Below are 25,114 nucleotides of genomic sequence, written 5' to 3' on the forward strand. Positions count from 1 at the left end.
CAATCAATACAACTAAACATCCATTAAAACACCAACATGAATATACCGAACGCAACAAATGTTATGCAGAGAAATCACTTTTTTTTTTCTTAGAATCCAGTAAGGTTAAACAAAACATTAAAATGTTACATATTCCATAAAGTAAAGAGAAATAAAGTTATGAGGACCCCAGTCTAAATAGCAAAGATGCTTTTTTTTTGTGGAAAATATACTTGTAGAGAGTGAACTAAAACATTTACATGATTTTACAAGCGGGCAAAGAACATCCCTCCGCCATTTCCTCCAATTTCATACAGTCCAGTCTTATGAACATATGAACATGCTATGACCTCTTGCTCATCTCTCTCGCTCTCTCTCTCTCTCATCCATGTCCATGAGATAGGCTATAAGCCGGTATCACAGGACCGTGTATGTGTGTGTGTCTGTGTGCACGTATGTGTAAGTGTGCGTGTCTGCCGGACTGTCAGACTCCTCAGGAATTCGGCCCAGTCTCTAGCTTCCAGTCCCTCTGGTCGGAGGAGTCTCCTTGCTGGGCGGCGGCGGGGGACAGCTGTCTGGACCGCTGGCTGTGCATGGTGTTCCAGTGGCGCTTCAGGTCGGACGCCTTGATGAAGGCCTTGTCGCAGGAGCCGCAGTTGAAGGGCCTCTCGCCTCGGTGCTGCCGCTCGTGGTCCTTCAGGTGGGACTTGTGCTTGAAGGCCTTTTCGCACATCTGGCAGGCGAAGGGCCTCTCGTTGCTGTGGACCCTCTCGTGCCTCTTGAGATCGGGCCCCCGTATGAAGGCCTTGCCGCACACCAGGCAGCGGTGGGGCTTGAAGCCCGTGTGGATCTTCAGGTGCTCCTTGAGGTGGGCCTGGGTGGTGAAGGCTTTAGGGCAGTGCTCGCAGGCGAACGGGCGCTGGGCCGACTGGAGCTTCTCCCCCTTGGCCCGGTTGTTGTCCACGGGGATGGGCTTGCCGCCGGACTGGCAGGCCCCGTGCTCGCGGTGGCCGTACAGCAGGTACTCCAGCTTCATGTCGCTGGAGGAGGACGAGGAGGAGGTCCAGCTGTGGCCGTGGGGGTCTTTCACCATGTTGGTGCTGTAGTTGTGGGGCTGGGCGCCGTGAGGGCCCATGTCCTTCAGCCCCGAGCCCATGGCCTCCATACCCTGGTCGTAGAAGCTGTTCTTCCTCACCTCCTCCATGGCGAGCTCTTTGAGGATGGCGTCCTGGACCCTGTTGACCCCGCGGTCGTCCACAGAGGCCCCCGGGTCCTGGTTCTCTCGGGTCTTCATGCTGGTCAGCTCCCGTTTCTGAGAGCACAGGTTGTCCAGGAAGTTGATGCCCAGAATCTGTCCTGACGACATCATCATGTTGATGTCCTTCTTCCTGACGGCCAGCCTGGCAGTGTACATGTAGTTCAGCACCTCTTCAAAGATGTCGGAGCGGATGAAGTCCAGCTCTACAATGGAGTTGTCCTCGTCACTTTGCTTCTTGAAGAGCTTTTTGAAGTACAAGCTACAGGCTGCCAAGACACAGCGGTGGGCCCTGAATTCAATGTTTTCCACAACCACGATTACATCACAGTGCTCACCCTCCATCCTCTGTTGGTTCAGCATCTTCAGGAAGGTGTTTTTGTGGTCATAATCAATGTATTTCAGTAACTCTGACATGGTGCAGGTCAATTAGGGGTAACCTACAAATCCGTAATAATAAACTGTTCTTTTATGGTAATATTGTATTATTATTCTGTTTTTACAGCAAAGCTGAGGAGACAGAACATACAGCTTATTGGTGGGCTGGAGGGGTTGGGAGAGTTCACTCAATTATTCTGTAGGTTGAATATCTTGATAGTTCTCAAAACGGATTACGTAGTATGCGTCGTCCAATCAAGTCAGGTAAACACGACGGAGGCAATATGCAAACTTCAGCCCGTTAATTTGACTGTCGTCTTCCACTCGACGGCGGTTCAACGTCGAAAATTACTGTCGGTAAACAACAAAAGTGGGTAAATCAGTCATGCAGAAAACCTTTGAAAAAATACCGAATAATCTTGATAAAGCGCAGTGACAAAAGAGAAAAACAATACCTCAACTCACTACTGTTCAGAGATGAAAGCAATGTTCATATTGTAAGTAAAGAATCGCAGCTTGATCCCGTTGCGTGCGAGTTGTATTCAGGATAACCTTATAATGTTTCACATTTCACTGCGCCCAGCCATTTTGCTCAGCAAACCTCTACTCGCATGTTTCCGTGATTTAATCCACTTCCGAAATCAAAAAGGAGCACGACACATTTGAAAACAATACAATTAAATGTGCTAGGGTATTCGCATTTCCTTTGGAAAACAATAAAATGTCGAGAAAAAGGCGATTCCCAAAGCTTGAACGCGATCCTGGTGTTGTCACGCAAGGCAGTCGACGACGATCCAGGATGTCGCTCTTCCTCTTCCTTCTCTTGTCGTTTCTCTGTGTTGGAGAGGAAGCTCTGGATTGGACTGCTGCCCCCTAGCGCATCGGGGCACGGGTGCAAAAACAACCCATTGACACCAATGTCGTGACCTCCAGAGACTGCCGCCCCTCCAGAATGCATGTATAAAATATTCCCTTCATATCACTATGATATCCCATGTTCACTTTGAAAGTTATAATCTAGACGTTTTGTATTTTTATAGATAGGTTAATCAGAAATTGAATAAACTATAAACCTATTCATAAACTGGTATGTGTAATATGCCGGCCCAGTAGTTGTAATTGACTAATACCGGTCCGGTAGTCGTAATAATTGATTAATCACTATGAGTTTGAGGAAGACAATCAATAGCCTAGGCCTACTATATTAAAAAAAAGAAAGACTAAATGAAGCACAATAAATGCATTTAAACCTTTTATTTCACTGTTGGAAACGTCACTGTACATGAATGGAACTTAATTCATATACTTCTGGAACAGATGAGAGATGATGGGATCACTCTTGGCGATAGTTGTCCAGTCCGCATGTTTGGCCTGTCATACAAACTGGGAACTCAATCTGGTCCAGCCATGAATGCAACCATGAGAAACATCCACAACAAGCTCGCTTGCACCACCACAAAAATAACCTTCTTATACAGCAATGTTTATTTCTGTCTTTCAGGAAATGCTAAAACAGACATGATATTTCACCGTCTCCAAAATGCTGCAATGGTTGAATCATCTGGTGAGAAACAAAATACTGACACAATCGTAACAAAATAACAATTCAATTAGGCATGAAATCATTTGCTAAAGATATATTGTCTTGGAAAGCACATTTATGTAGGCTATGTACAATACTTGATCATGATGAATTTGTAAAGCTTGTTTGATTATGGCGCAGACTGAAAATCACTGAGTTGGTACAGCGAGGAGATGATAGCTGGCACAAGGTTGGCACTTCTATGGCAAGGTTATATAATTGTGCGTTCTAATAGGCTACAGCATTTTTAGTTTTGGAGTGATGGCTTTATTTCATAAATAAAAATATGCATAATCGTAATACTCATCAAATTCATAAGGCAGTGACAGTATAATTTTGCCTGTTGCACAGGGTCAGCGTGCAGATGAAGATCAAGAACCGGTTTATTTTAACAGTTTTCTATGTAGTCTTGTCATTCTTGAATAATGCACAATTGCGTCCGTCTCATGCGATATGCATTTGCCAATGACGGAGGGGACTGAGAGAGCAGTGTCTGTAGAAGGAGCTGTCTAGCTTTCATAGTGTCCCAGCCTAGTAATGTAGTCCATGGTGTTGCATGTTGGGAAGTTGAGTCCTAGTAGGTGACAGAAAACAGTCCACAGCCTTATTCCTAGGGCACGAACAGAGATATGAAAAAGCAAGTTTGTTAAGACATTCATATCCAAACAATGGAAACCACACAACAGGACACATGACGGTGGTAAAAAAAACAAAAAAAACAGGCATCTGACAGCACTAACGATGTTTGTAAAGGTTAATGATGTGCATACAACACACTCCCTCTGACACACAGCTGAGGGCAAGGAGCCAGTCATTCTCAAACGATTAGTCATGCAAGCTTATACATGTGTATATGAGCTTATGCACGACTACGCACACACCCACACGCACAGAGGAAAACATTCAGGCCCTGGGTTATTTCAATCAAAGGCTGATGAAATAATAGGTTAGAATGCTCATAGTTGGAAGCAGGAGAAAAAAGATCCGACTTTGAGGAAATGTCTGGTCAACAGATGCTCAAACGAAAAAGAGAAGGGGGGTTAGGTTCGAACACCACAGGACGGACGGACGGATGGGGTGGAATGGGGATCCATCATGGCTCCACGCCTGTCAATCAAGGGAAAACTGGAGGTCACTCCCACCAAAACCATGAAAACCCAACATCCTGGGAGAGCCAGAGCAGGCCATGCACTTCTGTACTCCACACAGAACACTGCATGTGCCTCTACTTAAAACACACAGCAAGAGGAAGGTGAGAATCTGCAATTCTATGAAAAGGAGACACTTTTAATAGAATTGCAAGAGAGGGGGATTCAGAAGTTGTGGATTCAATCGTTTTTCGATACAGTAGATCATGTCCTAAAATTAGGGCCATCGATGTTGGGAGTCTCCTAGTGTAATTGGCCACTGGTCAGACATGTTGGACCTCCAGTCGAAGGTAAATATCATCGCGTGTAACTAGATCGGCGCTCAAGTCCACGCGTGAGTTGGCAGACCTCCAGACTCACAGCTCTAGCAGGTGCTGTAGCTGTTCAGTGTCTATTACTATACTATATGTGTGAACTGTGAGCTCCATAGCTTCAGCTCCGGCGTGACGGTGACAGCGTGCACAACTACTGACTGCCCTTTAGATTGTACTAGCTTACAGCAGCCAGGCAGAGGAGATGGGTGATGATGGTTGGCAGATGCATGTCCGGTTAGTGCGTCAGAAGCAGGGCTCTGGGCCAGGGAGAGGAGTGCTGATGGGGGAAGCAGCCAACGTGCCGAAAATGGAGACCAGCTTTGCGAAGCCCCGCCGACCCAAAAACCCAGACCACACACCAGACTGGACCGGACTGGGGTCCGACCGCGCGTGGCAGTCCTCTTACCTGGGTCAGTCCTCCCCCTCCTCTGGCGTGATCTCTGTCTCTTTGTGTACGACTACTTTGGTCACTGACATGTCAGGGTGCTGCTCTTTGGCTTCTTTTATGGCCTGAGCCAGAGCCTGAAGCCGCACACAGACGCAATGGCAGGAGGGGACCACCGGGGGGAGACAGAGAGGGAGGAGAAGGCAGGAGGTGAGGTGAGGGGGGAGGGGGTGGGGAGGGAGGGTGTAAGTGTATTGGTAATTTTGCCAAAGCAGCTAGTTGTTACATCAACTGGACAATTTGAGGTTAAGTCACATCACGTGTTAATAGATCCTTTTTCCGTACATTTCAGTAAAGGTGGATCACTGTGTAGTGGGGAGAGAGAGGGGTTAGTTAGGGGTTTGAGGAGGCATCGGTACTCTTCGTCTGTAAAAAGGTTCATATCGAATCACTGACAGTGGAAAGAGCGGGTCATAGAAAATGACAGAGGGAGATGGAGATAGAGAGGGAGAGAGAGAGAGAGAGAGAGAGAGAGAGAGAGAGCATGAAAGACTGGAAGAAAGAGAGGCTAAGAGACCTGATCATGGTCGATGTCTGTATCTCCCGTGATGACAATCCTCTTCTCGATTCTCGTCTCGGACACGCCCCCCTTCACCGTCTGATTGGTAGAGAGCGGACAGAGGGCTCGGTTAGCAGCCAGAGTTACGTTACGCTACTGCAGAGACGCACTGTGACAGGTCAGAGGGACGGCCGGCGACCCCTGACCTTGGTGATGTGCGTGGTGGTCGTGGTGCTCGTCGTCTCCGAGGTGATGGTCTGGGCGCTCATCAGGACACCCGGGTCGGCGTCGCCGTTGGTGTCGGCCTGTCAACATTCACACCAGCGTTCCTGTGACTACGAGCGCATTCAAACAGGCATGCTTTATCTGGGTTTAATCCAGATTGGAATCGGTTTCCCCCTTGTCCTGGTCCGTGTGGACATGTCTGAACACGCCAAGCGAGTCCTAGCGCGCGCCAAATCACACGGGTCGAGAAAAGGTGGGCTCGGCCCGATTCCAATCGAGTTCTGAATCGGGTCGTTCATGTCTGAAGGTGACCACGCCTAGCCCGGGTCTGGCACAGAGAAACCGCAGGATGGATTGCGCCTTTTTGGATTAATCAGCTGCCGTACAAAGTTATTAGCCACGATGGCTGCGAAAAAAGTAAACAGGGGCTTGACATGGGGTAACGAGGAAACACGCGTACGTACCTCGGACGACTCGTACGTGATGGTCTTCGTCTCCGTGTGGACGACGGACGGCTCCTTGGCGGTCAGCTCCTCCTGCGGGACAGCCTGAGACAGACGGCAGGGGACGGACGGGCGGACAGACAGACAGGAGTCAAACAGGACAGCAGCATTTTTCCACAGCTGGACTCTACTGCCCGATATCAACAGATCCAGTATTATTATAGCCTGGGAGAAAGTCTGGTGTGTGCTCTGTTCAATAAGCCGTCGAATAACAGCTCTTAATATATGAAGCAGCTCTTGATAATCAGGATATTCGACTCACGCCGACGCCCCGATAATCAGAATCAAATCAACCGAATGCGTGCTGCATGCTTGTCGTCGATTGAGCGGACGACCACAAATACATGTATCTAAAAACAAACAAGGCAAGCAGTCATGCATTAGACACCCTATTCAGTGAAGAGGAGGATTCCACAGCGAGTCGAAATCCAGCGGGAATCAGCGTGTTTCCGTCGAGCGCGTGGCGGTTCATACGCTGCTGATCGGCTCTATTCAACAGTGTGATGAGAGAGTAGAGGCGGAGTTCCATGCTCTGTTTCCACCATGATTATCATTATTAGTGGCAATTGTGCCGGCCAGGATGGGGGGGGGGGGGGGGTGTTGACAGGGACAGTGGTGGGGTTACGGGCCCAGTGGTGGAGGGGGGGGGGGGGGGGTCACCAGGGTGGGGTAAGGGTGGGGTAAGGGTTACCTCGGACTGAGGCATGGCCGGAGGTGCGTGTGTGAGGCGGGCTCCCGGGTTGGGCTCCGTCTGATCTACTTCCTGTGAGGCGGGGACCCGGCTGTCCTCCTCGTCCTTCTTCCTCTCTCTGTTTTCACGCTCACCGCCGTCTCTCTCCTCCCTCTCTACGGACGCGTCTCTCTCCTCCCTCTCTACGGACGCGTCCCTCTCCTCCCTCTCTACGGACGCGTCTCTCTCCTCCCTCTCTACGGACGCGTCTCTCTCCTCCCTCTCTACGGACGCGTCTCTCTCCTCCCTCTCTACGGACGCGTCTCTCTCCTCCCTCTCTACGGACGCGTCTCTCTCCTCCCTCTCTACGGACGCGTCTCTCTCCTCCCTCTCTACGGACACGTCTCTCTCCTCCCTCTCTACGGACGCGTCTCTCTCCTCCCTCTCTACGGAGGCGTCTCTCTCCTCCTCCTCTTTAGGGCTCTCTATGGACGCGTCTCTCTCCTCCCTCTCTACGGACGCGTCTCTCTCCTCCCTTTCTACGGACACGTCTCTCTCCTCCTCCTCCTCTTTAGGGCTCTCTATGGACGCGTCTCCCTCCTCCCTCTCTACGGACGCGTTTCTCTCCTCCCTCTCTACGGACACGTCTCTCTCCTCCCTCTCTACGGATACTTCTCCCTCCTCCCTCGCTACGGACACGTCTCCCTCCTCCCTCTCTATGGACGCGTCTCTCTCCTCCCTCTCTACGGACGCGTCTCTCTCCTCCCTCTCTACGGACGCGTCTCTCTCTTCGGGGCTCACCGCGGACGCGTTTCTCTCCCCTGAGGACCGGACTGACGAATCGGCGACGCTGCCCGTGTCCTCTGAACCCCGGCGGTCTCCAATCCCCTCCTCTCTCTCCTCCTCCTCCTCCTCTCTCTCCTCCTCCTCCTCCTCCTCCTCTCTCTCGTCCTCCTCCCCAGTTAAGATGGAGGACAGGTGCATCCCCATGCCTTTCACATCCTCCACCTTCCGTTTCCTGTCCTCTGCCTCCGCGCGGTTCTCCTTGTCGCTGTCGTCGTCTTCAGACTCGTCTTCATACTCCTCCTCCGCCGCCAGCGGACACTCTCCCACGCGATGCAGGTCTGTGAACCTCACTTTCTTTTCGGGGGCCAGAACAGGGGGGTCCGCGTCGACCTCCTCTTCTTCGTCGTCGTCATAGCCGTCGTTGTTGCGAGCAACTTCCTCCGGCTCGTCCGGTCGGTCGGCGACTCCCTCGGGCGCGGGGGAGGAGCCTTGGCACTCCTCCTCCTCTCCCTCCTCCTCCTCCTCGCCCCCCCGTCTATCGCCCTCCCGCGGCCCCTCCTCTCCTTCCCCAGCCTCGCTCTCGCCCGCCCCCGGCCGTCCGACGCTCGCCTCCGCCCCCAGATCCGCCCCCAGCTCCGCCCCCTCGCCAGCGGCTCCCTCCGCCGACGCCGGACGGTGCTCGGCGGCGGGCTCCGGCGCGGGCGTGTCGGGCATGCTCTCTGCAGACCCCAGGTCTAGCTCTGGCGTGTGTGTGGCGGTAGCGGCGGCGGGCTCTAGCAGCTCGGCCGCAGCGCGCGCTGCCTCTACGGGAGGGATATTCACCGTCGGCTCTGGCGACTCCGCAGGCTCCGCCTTCGCCTCCTCGACCGCGCCCTCCGTCCCGGCCGCCTCAGCTGGCGCCTGCGAGTGACAAGAGAGAGACGTTACAACGCAGTCAGCCAATCACAGGGCTGGGGGGGGGTACAACAGGCACAGTCTCACACCTGTTAGGACAAGAGGGTCTGTGGGTTAATCAAATGTATTAACACGAATGGAGCTCTCATGTGACTAGATAACAGACTTTGCTCTGTAAAAAGGACGACAGAGCAGTTTCAAAATCTAAATATTTCAAACAAATCACTTGGCTATGACAAACAGGTGGGAGTGGTCACCTTGTATGAGAGAGAGGAGGAGACCCATTCCAGTGTAGACTGATGGACAGAGGGAGGGACAGACAGACAGACAGACAGACAGACAGACAGACAGACAGACAGACAGACAGACAGACAGACAGACAGACAGACAGACAGAGACACAGAGAGGACCAAATCCAGACGGACACACAGAGAAAGAGAGAGAGGACAGTCAGAATTGAAAGACAGCGCGTACAACAGAGCAGACTAGGGGGGAAGGGAGTTGGACAGCTGTAGTCAGTCAGGGACACGGCGGGGACAGAGGGAAGCGAAACGACGGCATGGGATGTATTTCCACGGTCCGCTTAGAAATCATAAAGGACTACCGGGGCCAAAAGGGGACTGGGAAGGCACATCTGTATTCCGGCAGCGATTCCGGAAGAATCCGTCTTTCCAGGGAGCCTCATACGAGGTTAGTGATGGGGGGGTGGGGCAGTAGTGGGTGGAGACTGAGGGGGATGAGGTAGGGAGGGGACTGAGAGGGATGAGGTAAGGAGGAGACTGAGGGGGGATGAGGTAAGGAGGGCTGCAGCAGTGGCAGGGAGCCAGGGGATGAAGTCACTGCTCGGGGAACTGATAAGGTTGGGAGAAGGACGAGGAGCACAACTGTCAAAACACTTCCCTCCCCCCGCCCCCCTCCTAAACTGTCTCTCTACTGACCAGCGCAGCACACAGGGTAGAGTACGTTTTTTTTACCCCCCCCCCCGCCGCCACGCCCAAAACATTCAGTTCAAAACAAAAGAAAACAAAAGCGTTCAGGATCAACAAAACCCTTGAGGCGGCCAGTTAAAACTAAATGAACGTTTGTTCGGCACAGCAGCCATGCAGAGCAGGTGCATTGTGGTTAAACTGGTTGGAGCGGTGTTGGGCCTGGGGGGGGGGGGGGGGGGGGCGGGCGAGCGGAGCCAGGCAGCGGGCGGAAGCGGGGTGGTGGTGGGGGGGGGGGAGTGGGCGGGGCTTCATACGGTACCGCTGCTAGAGAAGCCGCGGGCAGTTCGGCGGCAGCGGCGCGGACGGCGGCGAGGCTCAACGGCGGCCGGCCGCTCCGGGTTTCCTCCGGCCGGTCGACCTCGGGCAACCACGGGGCCGCGGCCTTCTTAGGAGCCTCGGCGCCCGCCGTGCCGTCGGCCTCGGCCTCCTCGCAGCTCATGAACGACTCCATCTTGTCGCCGGCCTCGGTGTAGGCGGTCAGGTCGTCGGCGTCGCTGGTCCCCTCCTCCTCCAGAGTGCTCAGGGCTTCGTTCTCCTCAGCGAGGTCGAGAGGATCCAGCCCGTCCGCGTCGACCGCGTCGAGGTCAGCAGGATCCTCCTTCTCCCCGACGATCTCCACGTAGGCGCCGCCGTCGGGATCCGCCTTGTCTTCCGACCCCACCTCCCTCAGGATGATGAGCGTCCCCTTCTTGTGGATGATGGCCTGGGACACCTCCTGTCTGACCGCCCCGGGGCTGATCTTCACCTCCTCCTGGGACTGCATGGTCTTCTCATCCTCCTCCTCCTCCTCATCCGGGGCCATGCTTCCGCGTACGTCCTCCAGGGTGGCGGACAGATCTCCGCTTAGCGCTGCGTTACCCTCCACTACCGCGCCTTCGTTCGCAGCCTGGGGGGGTGGGGGGGGGAGACAGTCGCCGGCTCACTGGAGAGCCGGACACATGCAGACAAACGCACAGCGCGGCGGTCGGGCGCTTCACCGGGGCACGACAACGCCGTCTCGACAGGTAGAGATGCGAGTTAGCTAAGCTACATGTGGATTTCACTGACGGGACACTTTTGGCGACAACTTTCCTAACAAGGCGTACCTGCGAGGACAAATGGCTGCTAGCTGAGGGTTCGACCTCGTCTAAAAACAACCCGGAGAAATCCCTTCTCTGTATGGGTGAAATTGAATTTGGCCAGTTAGCTCTGCTCTCACTGACTGTGCGACCTCAAAATGGCCGCTCCCTATCAAGCCCATCTCTCTGAGGAGAGAGAGGAGCCAGCAGACGCAGCAGCCCTCAGGACAGGGAGGATTCTCTTCAGTCTCGGGGAAGGCGTGTCTCTGCATGTCTTTTAGCCAGCGTCAGGGGCAGCCTGTCTAGGTGCGCACTATGAAGTCCACAGAGAAAACACACACACACACAGAGACTGACACAGAGTCTCATAGAAAGAGAGACAGGTTTGAGAGGTGAGGCACCAACGTGCAGCGGGGGGTGGGGGTGGGGGGGGGGGGCAGGGGGTCTTACCTCAGCGACACCAGCTTCTACCTCTGGCTCCCCGTCCTCCACTGTGGGGACCCCACCGTCATCCTGTAGGGGGGAGGGGGAGGGTTACATCCAAAGACAGTGCTGCGGTCAGGACATGTAGAACATGGATCTGGTGATCCGCACATGTAAGAGGTAGAAAGAATTTTTTTGTACACGTGAAGCACTGCATAATTACCATCTCTTTTAAATCTTAGGCAAGCACACAATCACACTTTATTGCAAACATTTTACGAATGTTAGCAATCTTAGAGTTAAAAAAAGGATGGATTAATATTGCCACTTTACCAGAGAAAGACACATTTCACAAAACGAGTTTGACATACAGAAACATTATACTGTACAAAGTTTCCACTTTTTTCCTGGATTTAAAAATGTCTGAAATACTGAAATATGTGAATGTTTTTCTCATAATTCTGGGGATTGAGTGTATGATGTCATGAAAAAAATAAGATTGTAAAAGTTCAGCTGCCTTTAGGGATAGCTGACACATAATGGCCGACCATGTAGGCAACTTCTCTGTAACTATTTGTGCACTCTACTGATAGTCATGTTTCTCTTATGAAGTATGTATCCCATGTTTACTGCTCTGTATGTTCTTAGCCAATAGACAAACATTTTACAGGAACTTGCTCGGTCGTCTCGTTGAGAGACGTCAGGGAAGAAGTTTTACAGCTCACTTTTCTGGCCCCCGGGTGAAACCGTTTTTTTGCTTCCCTCTGGAATATGTAGGGGTGGGACCTATGTCCACCCTCCCATTGCTCTCTGTAAAGCGCATTGTGTTGCCTCTCTGTATAAAATGCGATATACAAATAAAGTTTGATTTGATTTAGAGAACCTCTAATATATAATGTCTCCATCCTGGAGTGTGCGTCCTGTCCTAGTGCAGGCGTGTGCCCTGGTCATCTCCTGACGTGTCATGCTCCCCACAGCGCTAGCCATGCAGCAGCTTACATCCGGGGGATGGAGGGGCTCGATCATGGGGGCCTCGTCCGTTTTGGGGGAAAAGGCCGGGGACGAGGACAGCCTCTTCTCCCACTCTGTCATCCCGGGGGCTTGGCCGCCCGTCTCCAGGAAGGAGCGCTTCAGCTCGCTGATGTTGCTCTGGTGTTTGACCAGCTCCTCCGGAGGCTCCGTGTCCTGGGAGACCAGCCAATCAGGACACAGGGAATTGAGGAGGGCGGGGCGCAGCCGGAAGGTATTGGCAATGCGCTGTGTGTTGGATGGTAGATGCCACAACCAATAAAACTAAAAAGTAATAACTTATCCAAGCGCTGTTTGTACCTGATAGCTTACAGTAATCAGTACATAAATGCTTCCAAGTGCATTGAAGTCTAGTTGACTCAAATGAAAACGCAAGGCTTCATGCATAGCTTCATGAGTTTAGTACAACACTCCCACTTCTCGTTAAGATTCAAAGATTCTTCAGATCTTCATGGCCTTTTGTTATTGGATTATTTCACACTATTTTCACAACTGTAAAGGTTTCAGCCACTCAGGACAGAGTCACTTTGACACAGTAAATAGTCCTCGAAGGAACTGATAATTGCACACATTAGTAATTAAATTGTGTCACCTCTTTGACTCGGCAAGAATATACTAGTTGCAACCATTTCTGGTGATTTCCAGTTAGGGGATCTTCACACCGAAGTCCCAGCATGCATACAGTAGTTGCATCATGCATTAGAGATCTTTGTACCAACCTCTAACATCAGATTACTATGCTTGATAAAAACGTTCTCCCCTTTTACTCGTCTTATGAAACTATACTGGAAAGACAAGGGGAGAGAAGAGATTCAGAAGGAAACATTTGAGCCGTTTCATAGTCAAACCATTTACTATAGGCTCTATCTGGAGGAAGAGAGGGAGTTTTGTTCTCTGCGCGGGATGAAATGATTGGTCGGAATCAATTTGTTGAGTCTGAAAGGAGAGTTACCACATCCTGACGGCTCACCGCTCAACCAGACAGAAGAAACCGGCCGCATCTGTGATTCCTCTCACGCAACACAAATGTGGAGTGTCGCACGGATTTGCGCCGCACCGATCGAAAAACAAAACAAAACAGAAACGCACAAACTGAACGGTACGTTTGTAGCGCTGGTGCGCCGGTTTGAGAGGTGAACTCAGAAGTCTAAAGGTGTTCTGTGGTGACGGTATGTGATGGCAGCAGTGGCAGTGAGCAGGCATAGCGGAGGTAGACGGCGTAGCATGATCCCTGGGTACTGTACTAGCGCCTCGGGGCATGAGGTGACTGTACTCAGAGATCCGGACAGAGAATACCTGAGTCCTCATTTCAGAGTCTTCCTCAATCTCCGACTGACAGCAGGGAGAGAGGGGAGGGAGGGAGGGAGGGTGACAAACGAGTACAAGGAAAAGGGGATGACGATTAGACGGAGAGGGAGATAGGTACGAGAAGAGAGGGAGGAGGGAAGGAGGAGAGAACAGTTCACAGAGTGAGAAAGAGAGACCGGTACAGTACATTACACAATCAGGAAACTGAGAAAGTTATCTATTCATGCTAAAAGCATGCACTCTTCCAACATTTAAAAACATGCACCCTGTCCCAAAGACCTCCACCTTGTGGAACGACAAAAAGAATTGCAAGAGGCAGCATCAGCTTGTCTCTCTCTCTCTCTCCCCCTCAAAATATAAGTCTCCATAGAGGTCATGCTTCAAGACTCCGGAGATCTCCTACAAACCTCTGTGGCGGTCGTCTCCTCGTCGAAGTTAAAGTCAGTTTGCTCACTGTCCGTCTATTTCGTTCGACAGATTGAGCGGCGTTCCGATTGGCAAGCAGGAAACGAAAGAGAACCCATCTCGTCATACACTTGGATACACAACAGCCCTCAACAGTGACTCTTCACTATCACAAATGGAGTGGATGGGAGTGAAGAGTACAGTGGGTCGTTTCAGAAGCACCCGACCAAAATGGAGTCAGTCACACAGACAAGGCAAAGAAGACGAAAAGGCAAAAGAAGATCCAAGCAAGCATAAATTTGCAAAACAGACTCAGAGGAAGTTTGAACCTTAAGGTTTTCAAGGCCGGCAAATATCACAGCAAGGCTGCATTCAAATCTGTTTAGATTTAGGTGTGGAAAACCTAAACTAGATTCTAGATCCTGTATTTACTGTTGCCCCCCCCGGTAGCAGATGCTAAGAGATTGTGTTTGTGATCTTTCCCTTTGTTTTTGCTGGTCAAACTGCAACCTGACTTTGAGACCCCCCCCCCACCCACCCCCCCTCGCCATCCATGTGCAAGATGAGACTACGGAAGCGCCGGATGTCGGGTCCTAGTCTCTCTGCATTGGTGTAACTCGATCTCTTGGGATTTCATCAATCATGTACCGGGCACAACTCCCTGGGCTGGAAATAAAACAGCCTTGCTTCGAATCGCGACTTGGCAATCGTAAGACGCGGATCCTTTTTCCTTTTTCAGCTAGAAGCGCCGGGGGGTCGGGCGCCGCTGAAATGTAAAATGTCTGATTTGCATGTGGTCCTGCCCGAGGCAGAGCGCAATGCAGCGAGACGAGTGAGCGAGCGAGTGTGTGTGGAGCTTCTCTCCGTGCGGCTGCAGTCACAGTGTAGTGGAGGTGATGATGAAGCTGAGATGGGTCAGGCACAAAGATGTGTTGTAGAAATGACGCTGCGCGTTCTCTCATAGCCTATGACTGTTTGCTGTAATGGTTCGAACGTGCATCGGCGTTGGAGTTCGTGACTGCTTTTTAGGGCTGTGCAATAAAATTGATACGGCAATACATCGCAATATTTTTTTCCATGATACTGTATCGATTTTTACGCGATACAGTATCAATACAGTTGAAAAATATATAAAAAATAAATAAAGTTTTTTTTACAAAAGGAAAATATACAGAACAAGATAGGGAATAAATATAGATACAAGGCTATAATTAAATCATAGACATATTATTCATGGTTTAAATGGATTTAAAATGTCCTACATTCCCTCCACCCTCAGGATCACCTCTAGGGAGCGGGGGATGGGAGTTGTATTTTCAGCTGTATTTTAAAATATTCAGTAAATTATGTTGAGCATCGCAATGTATCGCAATATGCATCATATCGTATCGCAAACTATCATGATATATATCGTATCGTAAACTATCATGATATATATCGTATCGTGACCCATGTATCGTGAGGTCCTTGCCAATACCCAGCCCTACCGCTTTGATGTGATCGATTCGCTCTTCGTCCGTACAAATTTGTGTCTAACCCTCCCGACACGATGGAACGAAGATACCACAACACAGTGGACATGGTACATAGAGCCTAGTCTGCCGGGCAGAGAGGAAATGGCGGGACTTGCATGAGACTCTCGTAATGCCGCGGTGGTGATGATGATGTCATCTACGGATGAGCGAGTGACAGAGATGAGAGTCTCAGTCCTGAGAGTCGGAGCACTGAGACGTTAGCACCGCCGGGTCCGGACCGGAACAGGGCCGGATCAGACCACCACTAGCTGGTTTACTATAGCGCTGGCCCGGGTTAACAGAGAACACACACACACACACACACACACACACACAGACACACCTCCTCTTCCTCTGAACTGTCATGGTCATGGAGGCCCTGGGCTATGGAGGCGGTCAGGGAGGCGGCCTTGGGCTCCAGGTAGCAGAGACACAGCGCCAGGGGGAAGGAAAGGGTGAGGGCGTAGGGCACGGAGAAGGAGGTGGAGAGCAGGAAGAAGAAGATGAACAGGAAGCAGGGGATGAGCGAGGGCGACCTGATGGGCATGAAGTGCTGGACGCTCTCGGGGAGGAAGCGCAGCTCCGTCAGGTCGGGGAAGCTGATGTAGCCGTCGTCGTCCAGGAAAGACGACAGGTCGGGCAGGTGCAGGGAGATGGAGAAGAGCGTGCCGCCGCCGGCCCCGCCCTTCCCCGGCCCCAGCCGCTGCCGGCGGGCCGAGAGCAGCAGGGCTCTCTCCTCCAGCAGGGCGGTGCAGCGGTCGGCCCGCGCCTGCCTCCGCCGGGGCCCGTCGCCCCTCCTGGCCGGGCTGACCGACGAGGCGCGCCGGCGCGGCGCCTCCCTGCGCCGCCGCCGCACTTTGGTGGACGACACGGGGGAGGAGGGGAGGGAGAGCTCCGAGCGGAGCGGGTCGGACGAGTACGGACACGGGGAGTGCTGGGGGGGGTGGGGGTGGGGAGGAGGGGTTAATGCGTAGGATGGCGTATGATGGAGGGAGGGGGGTGGCGAAAACGCATGAGCGCACGAGAATATGATGCGAGGGTCAAAGGAAGGACAAAGAAAGAAAAGCAAATTAGTTAAGCGTACACGAGACAAGAAGCACTGGGGGTCTCGTCCGATGCAGCGGGCGAGCTGGGAGCACCTGCGGCATCTTCAGAGACGTCGGATACTAAAGCGTTCAGTAAATCAGGCTCAAAACAGGTTGAATCAATCAGGCTGAAAATAGGCGGCGGAAACCCAGGCAAGGCCTCTAGCTTAGCGTTCTCCACGGAGAAGAAATACCCGTCATGACAGAAATACCCGTCATGACAGACAGTTTTAAGCCCGCGGGCCTCGAGCGGAAGTCACATAAAACAGTTACTGTGAGATAGTGTTTACTGTCCACCAAGCCTGTCACTGTTGAGGACCAACAGCCATCGTTAAAGGTTTGAAGTTTTTCCAGGTCAGAGACTCAACCGTTGTCACTACAGAGTTCATCACGTGATGAGAGCGAGAGGCTTGACCGTTATCAATAAAGAGTTCATCACCTGATGAAAGAGAGAGAGACAGACGCCGTTACCTTGGTTTCCTGTCTGAGCGGGGTGGCGGGGGCTGGCTCGGCCGTCGCCGCGGCGTCGGTCTGAGCCTCTTCCTGCTCCGCCTTCTCCTCCTCCACCTTCTTCTCCGGCGTCACCGTGGTGATGAGGTCGCCCTTGGCCATGGCCTTGGCGGGGCCATCGGTGGACGAGTCCTTCATGAGCGTGTCGTGGTTCTCTGTGATGGGGGCTGGGGGGGAGGGGGGGGACACAGGACAGGACGGTCACGGAGGGACACCAGTCCAGACAGGGACAGTGAGGTCATCGTGAGCTCACAAGGTGGGACAGATTCAAACCGAGTCAAATGGAGTTGGAATCAAATCAATTTCTTTTCTTTCCCTCATACTGAGGGAAAATGGACCTATTTTCTCCTTTGTGCTCTCAAAGTGGCCTTTTAGTCCATTTTCCTCTGGTTAAAGTGCCCAGTCATCATGATCCTATTGTACTCTGTGGTTGGTTGGCCAGCTTTCAGATAAAAGAAGAAAAAAGATCCCAATTCTCTTCTCCAAAAGACATTTATGTAATTGTGTACGAGGACAATGAGTTAATTTGCATTTATAAGTGGAGGCTGACAAAATCTAGCCCAATTCCTCCTCACAAAAAGTCAAAGTGAGGTCATCATGTATTGAAAGGAAGTCTTACTGCACAATTGCCTAAATCCGCATTAAGATACTGTAGTTGTCACAAATATTGATAGTCAAGAGCAGATGCTAGTTTTTCTCCTTCTCAACATAAAACTTTCCATAAGATTTGACATGTTGAATCTTAAAAAACGTTAAAGCAATACATAGCGTTTTCTCAGGTTCTCAGAACTGCGCCCCCACAGGCTCTGCGAGTAAGTGCACTGTCGTACTGTCGTAACGTTATCAGATTGTCTTTTTCTTTTTCTGGCTTCCTCCGTGATGTTTCGCTTCGGTTTTCTCACCTCCGCCATGATATCATTGAGCTAAAAAATGCATGATATCCATAGATGCCGGAATAGTTAACTACTACTGTGTTGTTTAAGCACAACGTTGCGCATTTGCACTTCGACTGAATGCTGCGTCCCGGGGGCGCGAGTTTTAAAAGGTGATAAATGTCAATGTATTATCTTTCTGAGTAGACTGTTTACTTGTAGTAAATCTAATTGGAGCATTAGCACCAGACATGTTTGTAAAGGTCCAAATATCGCAATGTATTGCTTTAAAGGACCATGTGAGCGCTGGACTGTGGGTAGGTGGTACAGTACTTGGGTAAACACGCTGAATAATGCCCAACAGGGGATGACAGAGATTAAAGCCATTAGCACTGCTCCGGGGAGACTAAACACAAGTGATTGATGTGGTTCACTCAAGGTCGAGATTGTCCACAGTCAGCGATCTGGCGCCACTTAACCCCCGCCTGGAAACGACCATTAACCTTACGATGACCAACATCCAAACCTGACACTTCACCAGTGTCCCGACTACTAAAACCCCTTTCACGCCTCGAAAAACGAACATGACTGGGCAGGCTGATCTGGGATGACACATTTCCACACGCGACGACAACGAGCGCATAATCGAGCCAGAGCAGCGCCGGACGCCCCGGCCTACGATGGCGAAAGCCGTCCCTGGAGGGGCCGACATCCGCACCCACGCCGGCGCCGGACCGGACCCCCGCGCGTTTACCTCCATCCAGGCTCCGGGACATGGTGTAGCGCTTGCTGGAGGAGCGCTCGAACAGGGGGGCGGGCCGGATGATCTGGGAGCTGGCCCTGCGGGTCTGCGCCTGGGTTCTCCCACTGTAGCGGAACTTAGAACCCAGGCCCAGGAACTTCTTAGGAGGGGCCTCCGGAGACACCAACCTGTTGGGGGTTGGGGGGGGGGGGACAAGACATGCTTATAAACCCACCATAACATCTGGAGATGGTGGTACTAATAGTAATATACTGTATACTGTACATCGGTACTATATTGTATACAAGTACTATATACTGTACACTATATAGCCATTATACTGTATCTATACTCATAAAGAACATGACATCTAATCATGTGTAGCAATTTCCCGTTCTGTGTCTGGTGGCCGAGTAAAAGCGGACGAGGGCCGCGTACGGAGGGCGTACCTGAAGAACGTGTGGTGCACCGGGGGGGGGGGGCGTACCTGAAGAACGTGTGGTGCACCGGGGGGGGGGGCGTACCTGAAGAACGTGTGGTGCTCCACACACACCTTCCACAGTCTCTTGGCGGCGCGGTGATTGGGCAGCTTGAAACCAATCGTGCTCTCGAACTGCTCAAACTGCAACACAACAACGTGACGTGTGAATCCCGTGGCGTGTTCCGTCTGCGCTCCCCGAACTGAGAGGACGGGTCAGACAGGACGGGTCAGACAGGACGGGTCAGACAGGACGGGTCAGACGGAACGGGTCAGACAGGACGGGTCAGACGGGACGGGTCAGACGGGACGGGTCAGACGGGACGGGCCAGACGGAACGGGCCAGACGGGACGGGTCAGACAGGACGGGTCAGACAGGACGGGTCTTTACCTCGCCGGGGCGGATCTTGATGTAGAAGTTGTTCCTCTTGTAGGAGATCTTGAGGACCTTGGGCCAGGCGAACCTGTTGATGCGCAGCCGGTCTCTGTAGATCAGCAGGCCGCTGGCACACACCCCCAGCATGATCTCCACGCCCTCGGAGTCCTGGACCACACACACACACACACACGCACGCACACACACACGCACGCGCACACACACACACACACACACGCACCACACACGCACACACACACGCACACACACACACGCACACGCGCGCACACACACACACGCACACACGCACACACACACACGCACGCACGCACGCACGCACACACACACGCACACACACAAACACGCACACGCACACACACAAAACACAAAACACACACACGCACACACAAACACACGCACACACACAAAACACACACACAAACGCCCACATAAATACCGATTAATACTGCTCAGTGGAACACACAGCGTGAACGTCTACTGATCAAATCACCCGAGGGGGCGACACTCAGCCCACTGCCAACCCCCCCCCAATAACCCCGACATACAGTCCATTCAAATACCTACAGCATTCTATACATGACAGCATGGCTGGAAAGCAGGCAGGTGAAGAATGGAATCAGGCGCCTGTTTTCCTAGTCTACATGAACCAATCACAACGTGAGCAGAGCAAAACAAAAAAAACACAGCAACACAGTGTCTCTGCGAGAGTTGGGAGTGGCCAATGAAACGGCGGTGGGGTGGGGGGGGTGTGGCTCCTCTCCAGGAACCGGCGGCTACGATGACACTACAAACGGGGGGGATGGGAGCGTGCAACGGGACACGCTACGACATCTCGATCATGCGCAGGGACACACACACACACACACACACACACACACACACTACGTAACGGGAAGTTATGTGCGCTGGACGCATCGTCTTACCTCGCCCTTACCCGGAGCCAAGCACTCAATGTGGCTTCCTACCAACTAGGCCGTTCAACAAGAGGGGAAAGAAGACAAGAGGTATGCTGATCTGTCTCGGCCAATCAAATGGGACGACTGACGTCAAAATCTTGAGTCCTAGAGAAGCGTATCCGTGTCTTTGTCAAGGCAGCACCTCGACGTTCCCCCCAATAGCCTCAATCGTCCACGGCTCGCAACGGGCCGTGATTCGCCGCGCTAATCCCCGCCGTTCTAGTGACGCGTTTGATCTCGTCCGGCGGGGCTTAGGGAGGTGACGGCGTCGTTTCAGGCAGGCAGGGGACACGGAGACCGTCTGTGACACAGAGGCCCCCGGGGCAGTGGCGTGTTAAGCGTGATGTCGCCGTCGGCGGCGAGCGGTGATGTTTCCAAGACAAGCGTCGCGGCCGCCTCGGGGTGAAATGGGGTTAGCGTTGCCTGAGTACGAAACGCATCCAACGTCTGGCCGTACCATGGGTGCGGCTTCAGACGCGACGCCAAAGCGTGGTGCTTACCTTGGCGTGGTGGAGGTCCACTCCGTACATGGACAGCTTCTTGGCGTTCTCCAGGAAGTGCATCTCCGCGTCGGCCGGCGTCATCCCTCTGGGGGGGGGGCGAGAAGCAGACGACAAACACGCGGGCGTCAGACACAGAATGGCCCCACCTTGCGCATGGCTCGGGAGGAGTAAGGGGGAGGAGGGGGGGGGGGGGGGCGTAGGCGGGGGCTCCGAGGACTGACTTGTAGTTCCTGTGCAGGTCCATGACCTTCTCCTCCAGCTCCTTGGTCTGGTTGGGGGCGAAGCGCAGCTCGCTGATGTAGTCGCTGCCCAGCTCGTCGGGGTCGTGGTCGCCCAGCTCCGACTGGGCCGTGTAGGAGCCCAGCACCGTGTGGGTGGCGAACGAGCAGGGCAGCCGGCCGGACACCACATCGTCCCTCAGCTGGAGGCACAGGTAGTACCTGGGGGGGAAGGGGGAGAGAGACACAGAGAGAGAGACAAGAGAGAGAGACAAGAGAGATATATAGGAGGAGGGAGGGAGGGAGATATGTAGGAGGGAATGAGAGAGAGAGAGAGAGAGAGAGAGAGATAGGAGAGAGAGATAGAAGGAAAGAGAGAGGGGTAGGGATAGAGACAGAGAGATATATAGGAGGACGGAGGGAGGGAGAGAGATATGTAGGAGGGAATGAGAGAGAGACATATAAGGAGGGAGGGAGAGAGAGGGGCAGATATGGAGACAGAGAGATATATAGGAGGAGGGAGGGGGAAGTGTACAGTAGAGCGAGAGAGAGAGAGAAAGAGAGGTCAGGTGAGTTGAGAGAGATGGAGAGAGAGACATAGAAGGAGAGAGAGGGGCAGAGATAGAGACAGAGAGATATATAGGAGGAGGGAGGGGGAAGGGTAGAGAGAGAGGGAGAGAGAGAGAGAAAGAGAGGGGAGGTGAGTTGAGAGAGAGATGGAGAGAGAGACAGAAGGAGAGAGAGAGAGAGGGGCAGAGAGAAAGAGAGGTGAGGTGAGTTGAGAGAGAGATGGAGAGAGAGACAGAAGGAGAGAGAGAGAGAGGGGCAGAGATAGAGATCGAGATATATAGGAGGGAGGGGGAATGGTAGAGAGAGAGAGAGAGTGAGAGAGTGAGAGGTGAGTTGAGAGAGAGATGGAGAGAGAGAGAGACAGAAGGAGAGAGAGAGATAGGGGCAGAGATAGAGATATATAGGAGGAGGGAGGGGGAAGGGTAGAGAGAGAGGGAGAAAGAGAGGTGAGGTGAGTTGAGAGAGAGATGGAGAGAGAGAGACAGAAGGAGAGAGAGAGAGAGGGGCAGAGAGAGAGAAAGAGATATATAGGAGGAGGGAGGGGGAAGGGTAGAGAGAGTGAGAGATTGAGAGAGAGAGAGAGGTGAGTTGAGAGAGAGATGGAGAGCGCGGTGGTTTGAACAGCTCGGTCACGTCAGAGATCTCAGCATCCTGTGGCTCTGAAGTGACCGCCATTTGCTTTTTCATGTCCTGGTGGAACGCATCATTAAAATCGTCAGAGGATAGAGGTGTCTGTGTAAGTGGAGCATGGATGTATTAGGAGTGGAGTGACAGAGAGAGTCTCAGTCAACCCATTTAGCTGTTCTAAATGTGTCGGTCAGGCTCACCTGGTGATGTCCTCAGACAGTTGGGCCGGGTCTGGGGGGTAGAACTTCACGTTGAAGGAAAAGTTCCACGGGCCGGCTGGAACACAACGATGCGGTTCATTAAAGGAGTAGTAAAGGGAAAATGCATGTTTAGCCCTGTTTTAAGGTTACTTATGATCATATACAATGGTTCAGATCAAAACGTTGACAAGACTAGCACTTTTGAGAAAGTCTGATAATTGATCTACCACCGTTTTGGTCATACAATGGATGTGGATGGGCACCGTGAAAAATCATTAAAAAAACATGTTAAACTCTCAATTTCAAAGACAAGAAACTCACCGAGGTGTTAGTTGGCGTTCTGACATATAATTCGCCATAAAGTAAGATTCTAGTTCATCTGGAAAGGCTTTTTTAAATATTTAGCATAGAACTATTTAGTCGCAGCACATACATGTGTAAACTTCCGCAAACTAGGTAGCCTAACAATAGCGACCCTAAGTATTTCTGCTTCCTGAATCCCCTCTGCGGATTGATCTACACATCTACAACGGTCGCTTCAATACAAGTCAATTTCATAAAATGATCAATAAAACCCTACAGGATTCATACTTTGCGGCAAATTTGATGTCAGAACACCAACGGACACCAATTACCCCCTCAGTGAGCTTCTTGTCTTTGAAATCGAGAGTTTAACTTGTTTTTGAAAGATTTTTCAAGGTGCCCACCCACGTCCATTGTATGACCAAAACGGTGGTAGAGCAATTATCAGACTTTCTCAAAAGTGCTAGTTTTGTCAACGTTTTGATCTGAACCATCCTATATGATCATAAGTAACCTTAAAACAAAACTAAACTAAACATGCATTTTCCCTTTACTACTCCTTTAAAACAGAACTCTTCCAAATGGACAAACACGCTAGACTCTTGTTTGTTCACTCACTCCTAATCTGCTTCTTCAGCTCCTTGGCAGGGTCCAACCAGTTCTGAGAAAAGCAGAGGTCAACTGTCACTATTTAAACAGGAATTCATCAGGCAGATTAAAATGGCATCATTCGAAAAAGTAGAAACGCTCTAACCACTGGATACAGCACATAACCTCGACGGACATGAGATCACGCCTACCTTCTGGTTCTCCACATCTCTGTACGTGATGCCAAAGTAGTCCTTCTCCAGCAGGTTGAGATGGTCACACACCTTGTCAAACAGCAGCTGGGCCTTGGTTCGCTTCTGGACCCCCCACAACACAAAAACAAACGAGAACGTTACTGGCTGCAGCCCCCGCCTTTTGATTTGGGTCTCCACATCTGTTAGGGAATAGTTACAGCATAGTTATGGTAAATGGAAATGGTAAATGGACTGCACTTATATAGCGCTTTTATCCAAAGCGCTTTCAATCAATCAATCAATCAATCAATCAATCAATCAAAGCTTTATTTGTATAGCGCATTTCATACCCAGAGGCAACACAATGTGCTTTACAGAGAACAAGGGAGGTGGGCAGACGACCCACTCTCTACATATTCCAGAGGGAAGCAAAAAAACAGTAATCACCCGGGGCTTTACAATGAAGGCCTCTCATTCACCCATTCACACACACATTCACACACCAATGGCGGCAGCTGCCATGTAAGGTGCTAGCCTGTTCATTGGGAGCAATTTGGGGTTCAGTGTCTTGACCAAGGACACTTCGACATATGGACAGGAAGCGGGATTCGAACCGCCGACCCTACGATCATTGGACGACCCGCTCTACCACTGAGCCACAGCATGCATGGTCACTGATTAGTGCAAGTCAAAAGGTTATACAGCCACCAATGGCACATCCCAGCGTCCTCAACGACTACAGGCCAGTGGCACTGACGTCTCATGTCATGAAGGTATTCGAGAGGCTGTTCCTTCAGCGATTGAAGCCCATGTGGAGGGACTTCCTGGACCCCCTGCAGTTTGTGTACCAAGGCCCGAATCAGCGTGGACCACGCCATCATCTACCTGCTCCACAGAGCCTATTCACACCTGGAGAGACCAGGAAGTTCAGTGAGAGTCATGTTCTTTGACTTCTCCAGTGCTTTCAACACCATCCTCCCCCTTCCAGCTTGCGGAGAAGCTCCCAGCCATGCGGGTAGACCACGACTCGCTGCCCTGGATCACAGACTACCTCACTAGCAGGTCACAGTATGTCCGTCTGCAGCGCTGCCTGTCCGATGTTGTGATTAGCAACACAGTTGCCCCCCAAGGAACAATCCTATCTGCTTTCCTGTTCACCCTCTACACCGCCGACTTCAGCCACAACTCTGGAGCTCGCCACCTCCAGAGGTTCTCGGACTACTCCTCCATCGTGGGCTGCATCAAGGCAGACGATTAGGAGGAGTACAGGGACGTGGTCAGGAGATTTGCTGAATGATCTGAGGAGAACCAGCTCAACATCAGCAAGACCAAGGAACTGGTGGTGGACTTCAGAAGGAACAGGAGGCCTCCAACCCCCATCACTATCAAGGGGGAGGAAGTTGAGATGGTGGACTCATACAAGTTCCTAGGGGTGCACCTGAACAACAATTTTGATTTTTTGAATTT

General features: G+C 51.9%; 2 protein-coding genes across 2 annotated transcripts in view; both read right to left on the minus strand.

The window, feature by feature from the left end:
• LOC311325660 (zinc finger and BTB domain-containing protein 14-like) overlaps positions 1–2,385 on the minus strand; it is a 2,663-nt gene extending 278 nt beyond the window's left edge. The window contains exons 1-2 of the mRNA XM_084458386.1: positions 2,068–2,385; positions 1–1,963 (exon numbers count right to left, since the gene is read on the minus strand). The exon at positions 1–1,963 is cut by the window's left edge and continues 278 nt beyond it. Of these exons, the coding sequence (XP_084314512.1) occupies positions 473–1,651 (1,179 nt within the window). The 5' untranslated portion in view covers positions 1,652–1,963; positions 2,068–2,385 and the 3' untranslated portion in view covers positions 1–472. The remainder of the gene's footprint in view (positions 1,964–2,067) is intronic.
• A 2,682-nt stretch (positions 2,386–5,067) lies between these two features.
• Positions 5,068–25,114, minus strand: part of LOC311325666 (band 4.1-like protein 3) — a gene marked incomplete at its 3' end in the record, with an annotated part of 30,037 nt that continues 9,990 nt past the window's right edge. Inside the window, exons 4-24 of the mRNA XM_084458392.1 lie at positions 23,666–23,770; positions 23,484–23,526; positions 22,563–22,638; positions 21,169–21,387; positions 20,945–21,032; positions 20,412–20,456; positions 19,483–19,635; positions 19,138–19,235; positions 18,626–18,801; positions 16,961–17,166; positions 15,748–16,338; positions 13,893–13,946; positions 13,474–13,509; positions 12,897–12,962; positions 12,148–12,333; positions 11,176–11,238; positions 8,607–8,684; positions 6,290–6,373; positions 5,807–5,905; positions 5,619–5,699; positions 5,068–5,178 (exon numbers count right to left, since the gene is read on the minus strand). Coding sequence (XP_084314518.1) covers positions 5,068–5,178; positions 5,619–5,699; positions 5,807–5,905; positions 6,290–6,373; positions 8,607–8,684; positions 11,176–11,238; positions 12,148–12,333; positions 12,897–12,962; positions 13,474–13,509; positions 13,893–13,946; positions 15,748–16,338; positions 16,961–17,166; positions 18,626–18,801; positions 19,138–19,235; positions 19,483–19,635; positions 20,412–20,456; positions 20,945–21,032; positions 21,169–21,387; positions 22,563–22,638; positions 23,484–23,526; positions 23,666–23,770 — 2,658 coding nt within the window. The remainder of the gene's footprint in view (positions 5,179–5,618; positions 5,700–5,806; positions 5,906–6,289; positions 6,374–8,606; positions 8,685–11,175; positions 11,239–12,147; positions 12,334–12,896; positions 12,963–13,473; positions 13,510–13,892; positions 13,947–15,747; positions 16,339–16,960; positions 17,167–18,625; positions 18,802–19,137; positions 19,236–19,482; positions 19,636–20,411; positions 20,457–20,944; positions 21,033–21,168; positions 21,388–22,562; positions 22,639–23,483; positions 23,527–23,665; positions 23,771–25,114) is intronic.

Source organism: Borostomias antarcticus (genome assembly GCF_949987555.1).
Source record: "Borostomias antarcticus genome assembly, chromosome: 24".
In the NCBI taxonomy this organism is placed as follows: Eukaryota; Metazoa; Chordata; class Actinopteri; order Stomiiformes; family Stomiidae; genus Borostomias; species Borostomias antarcticus.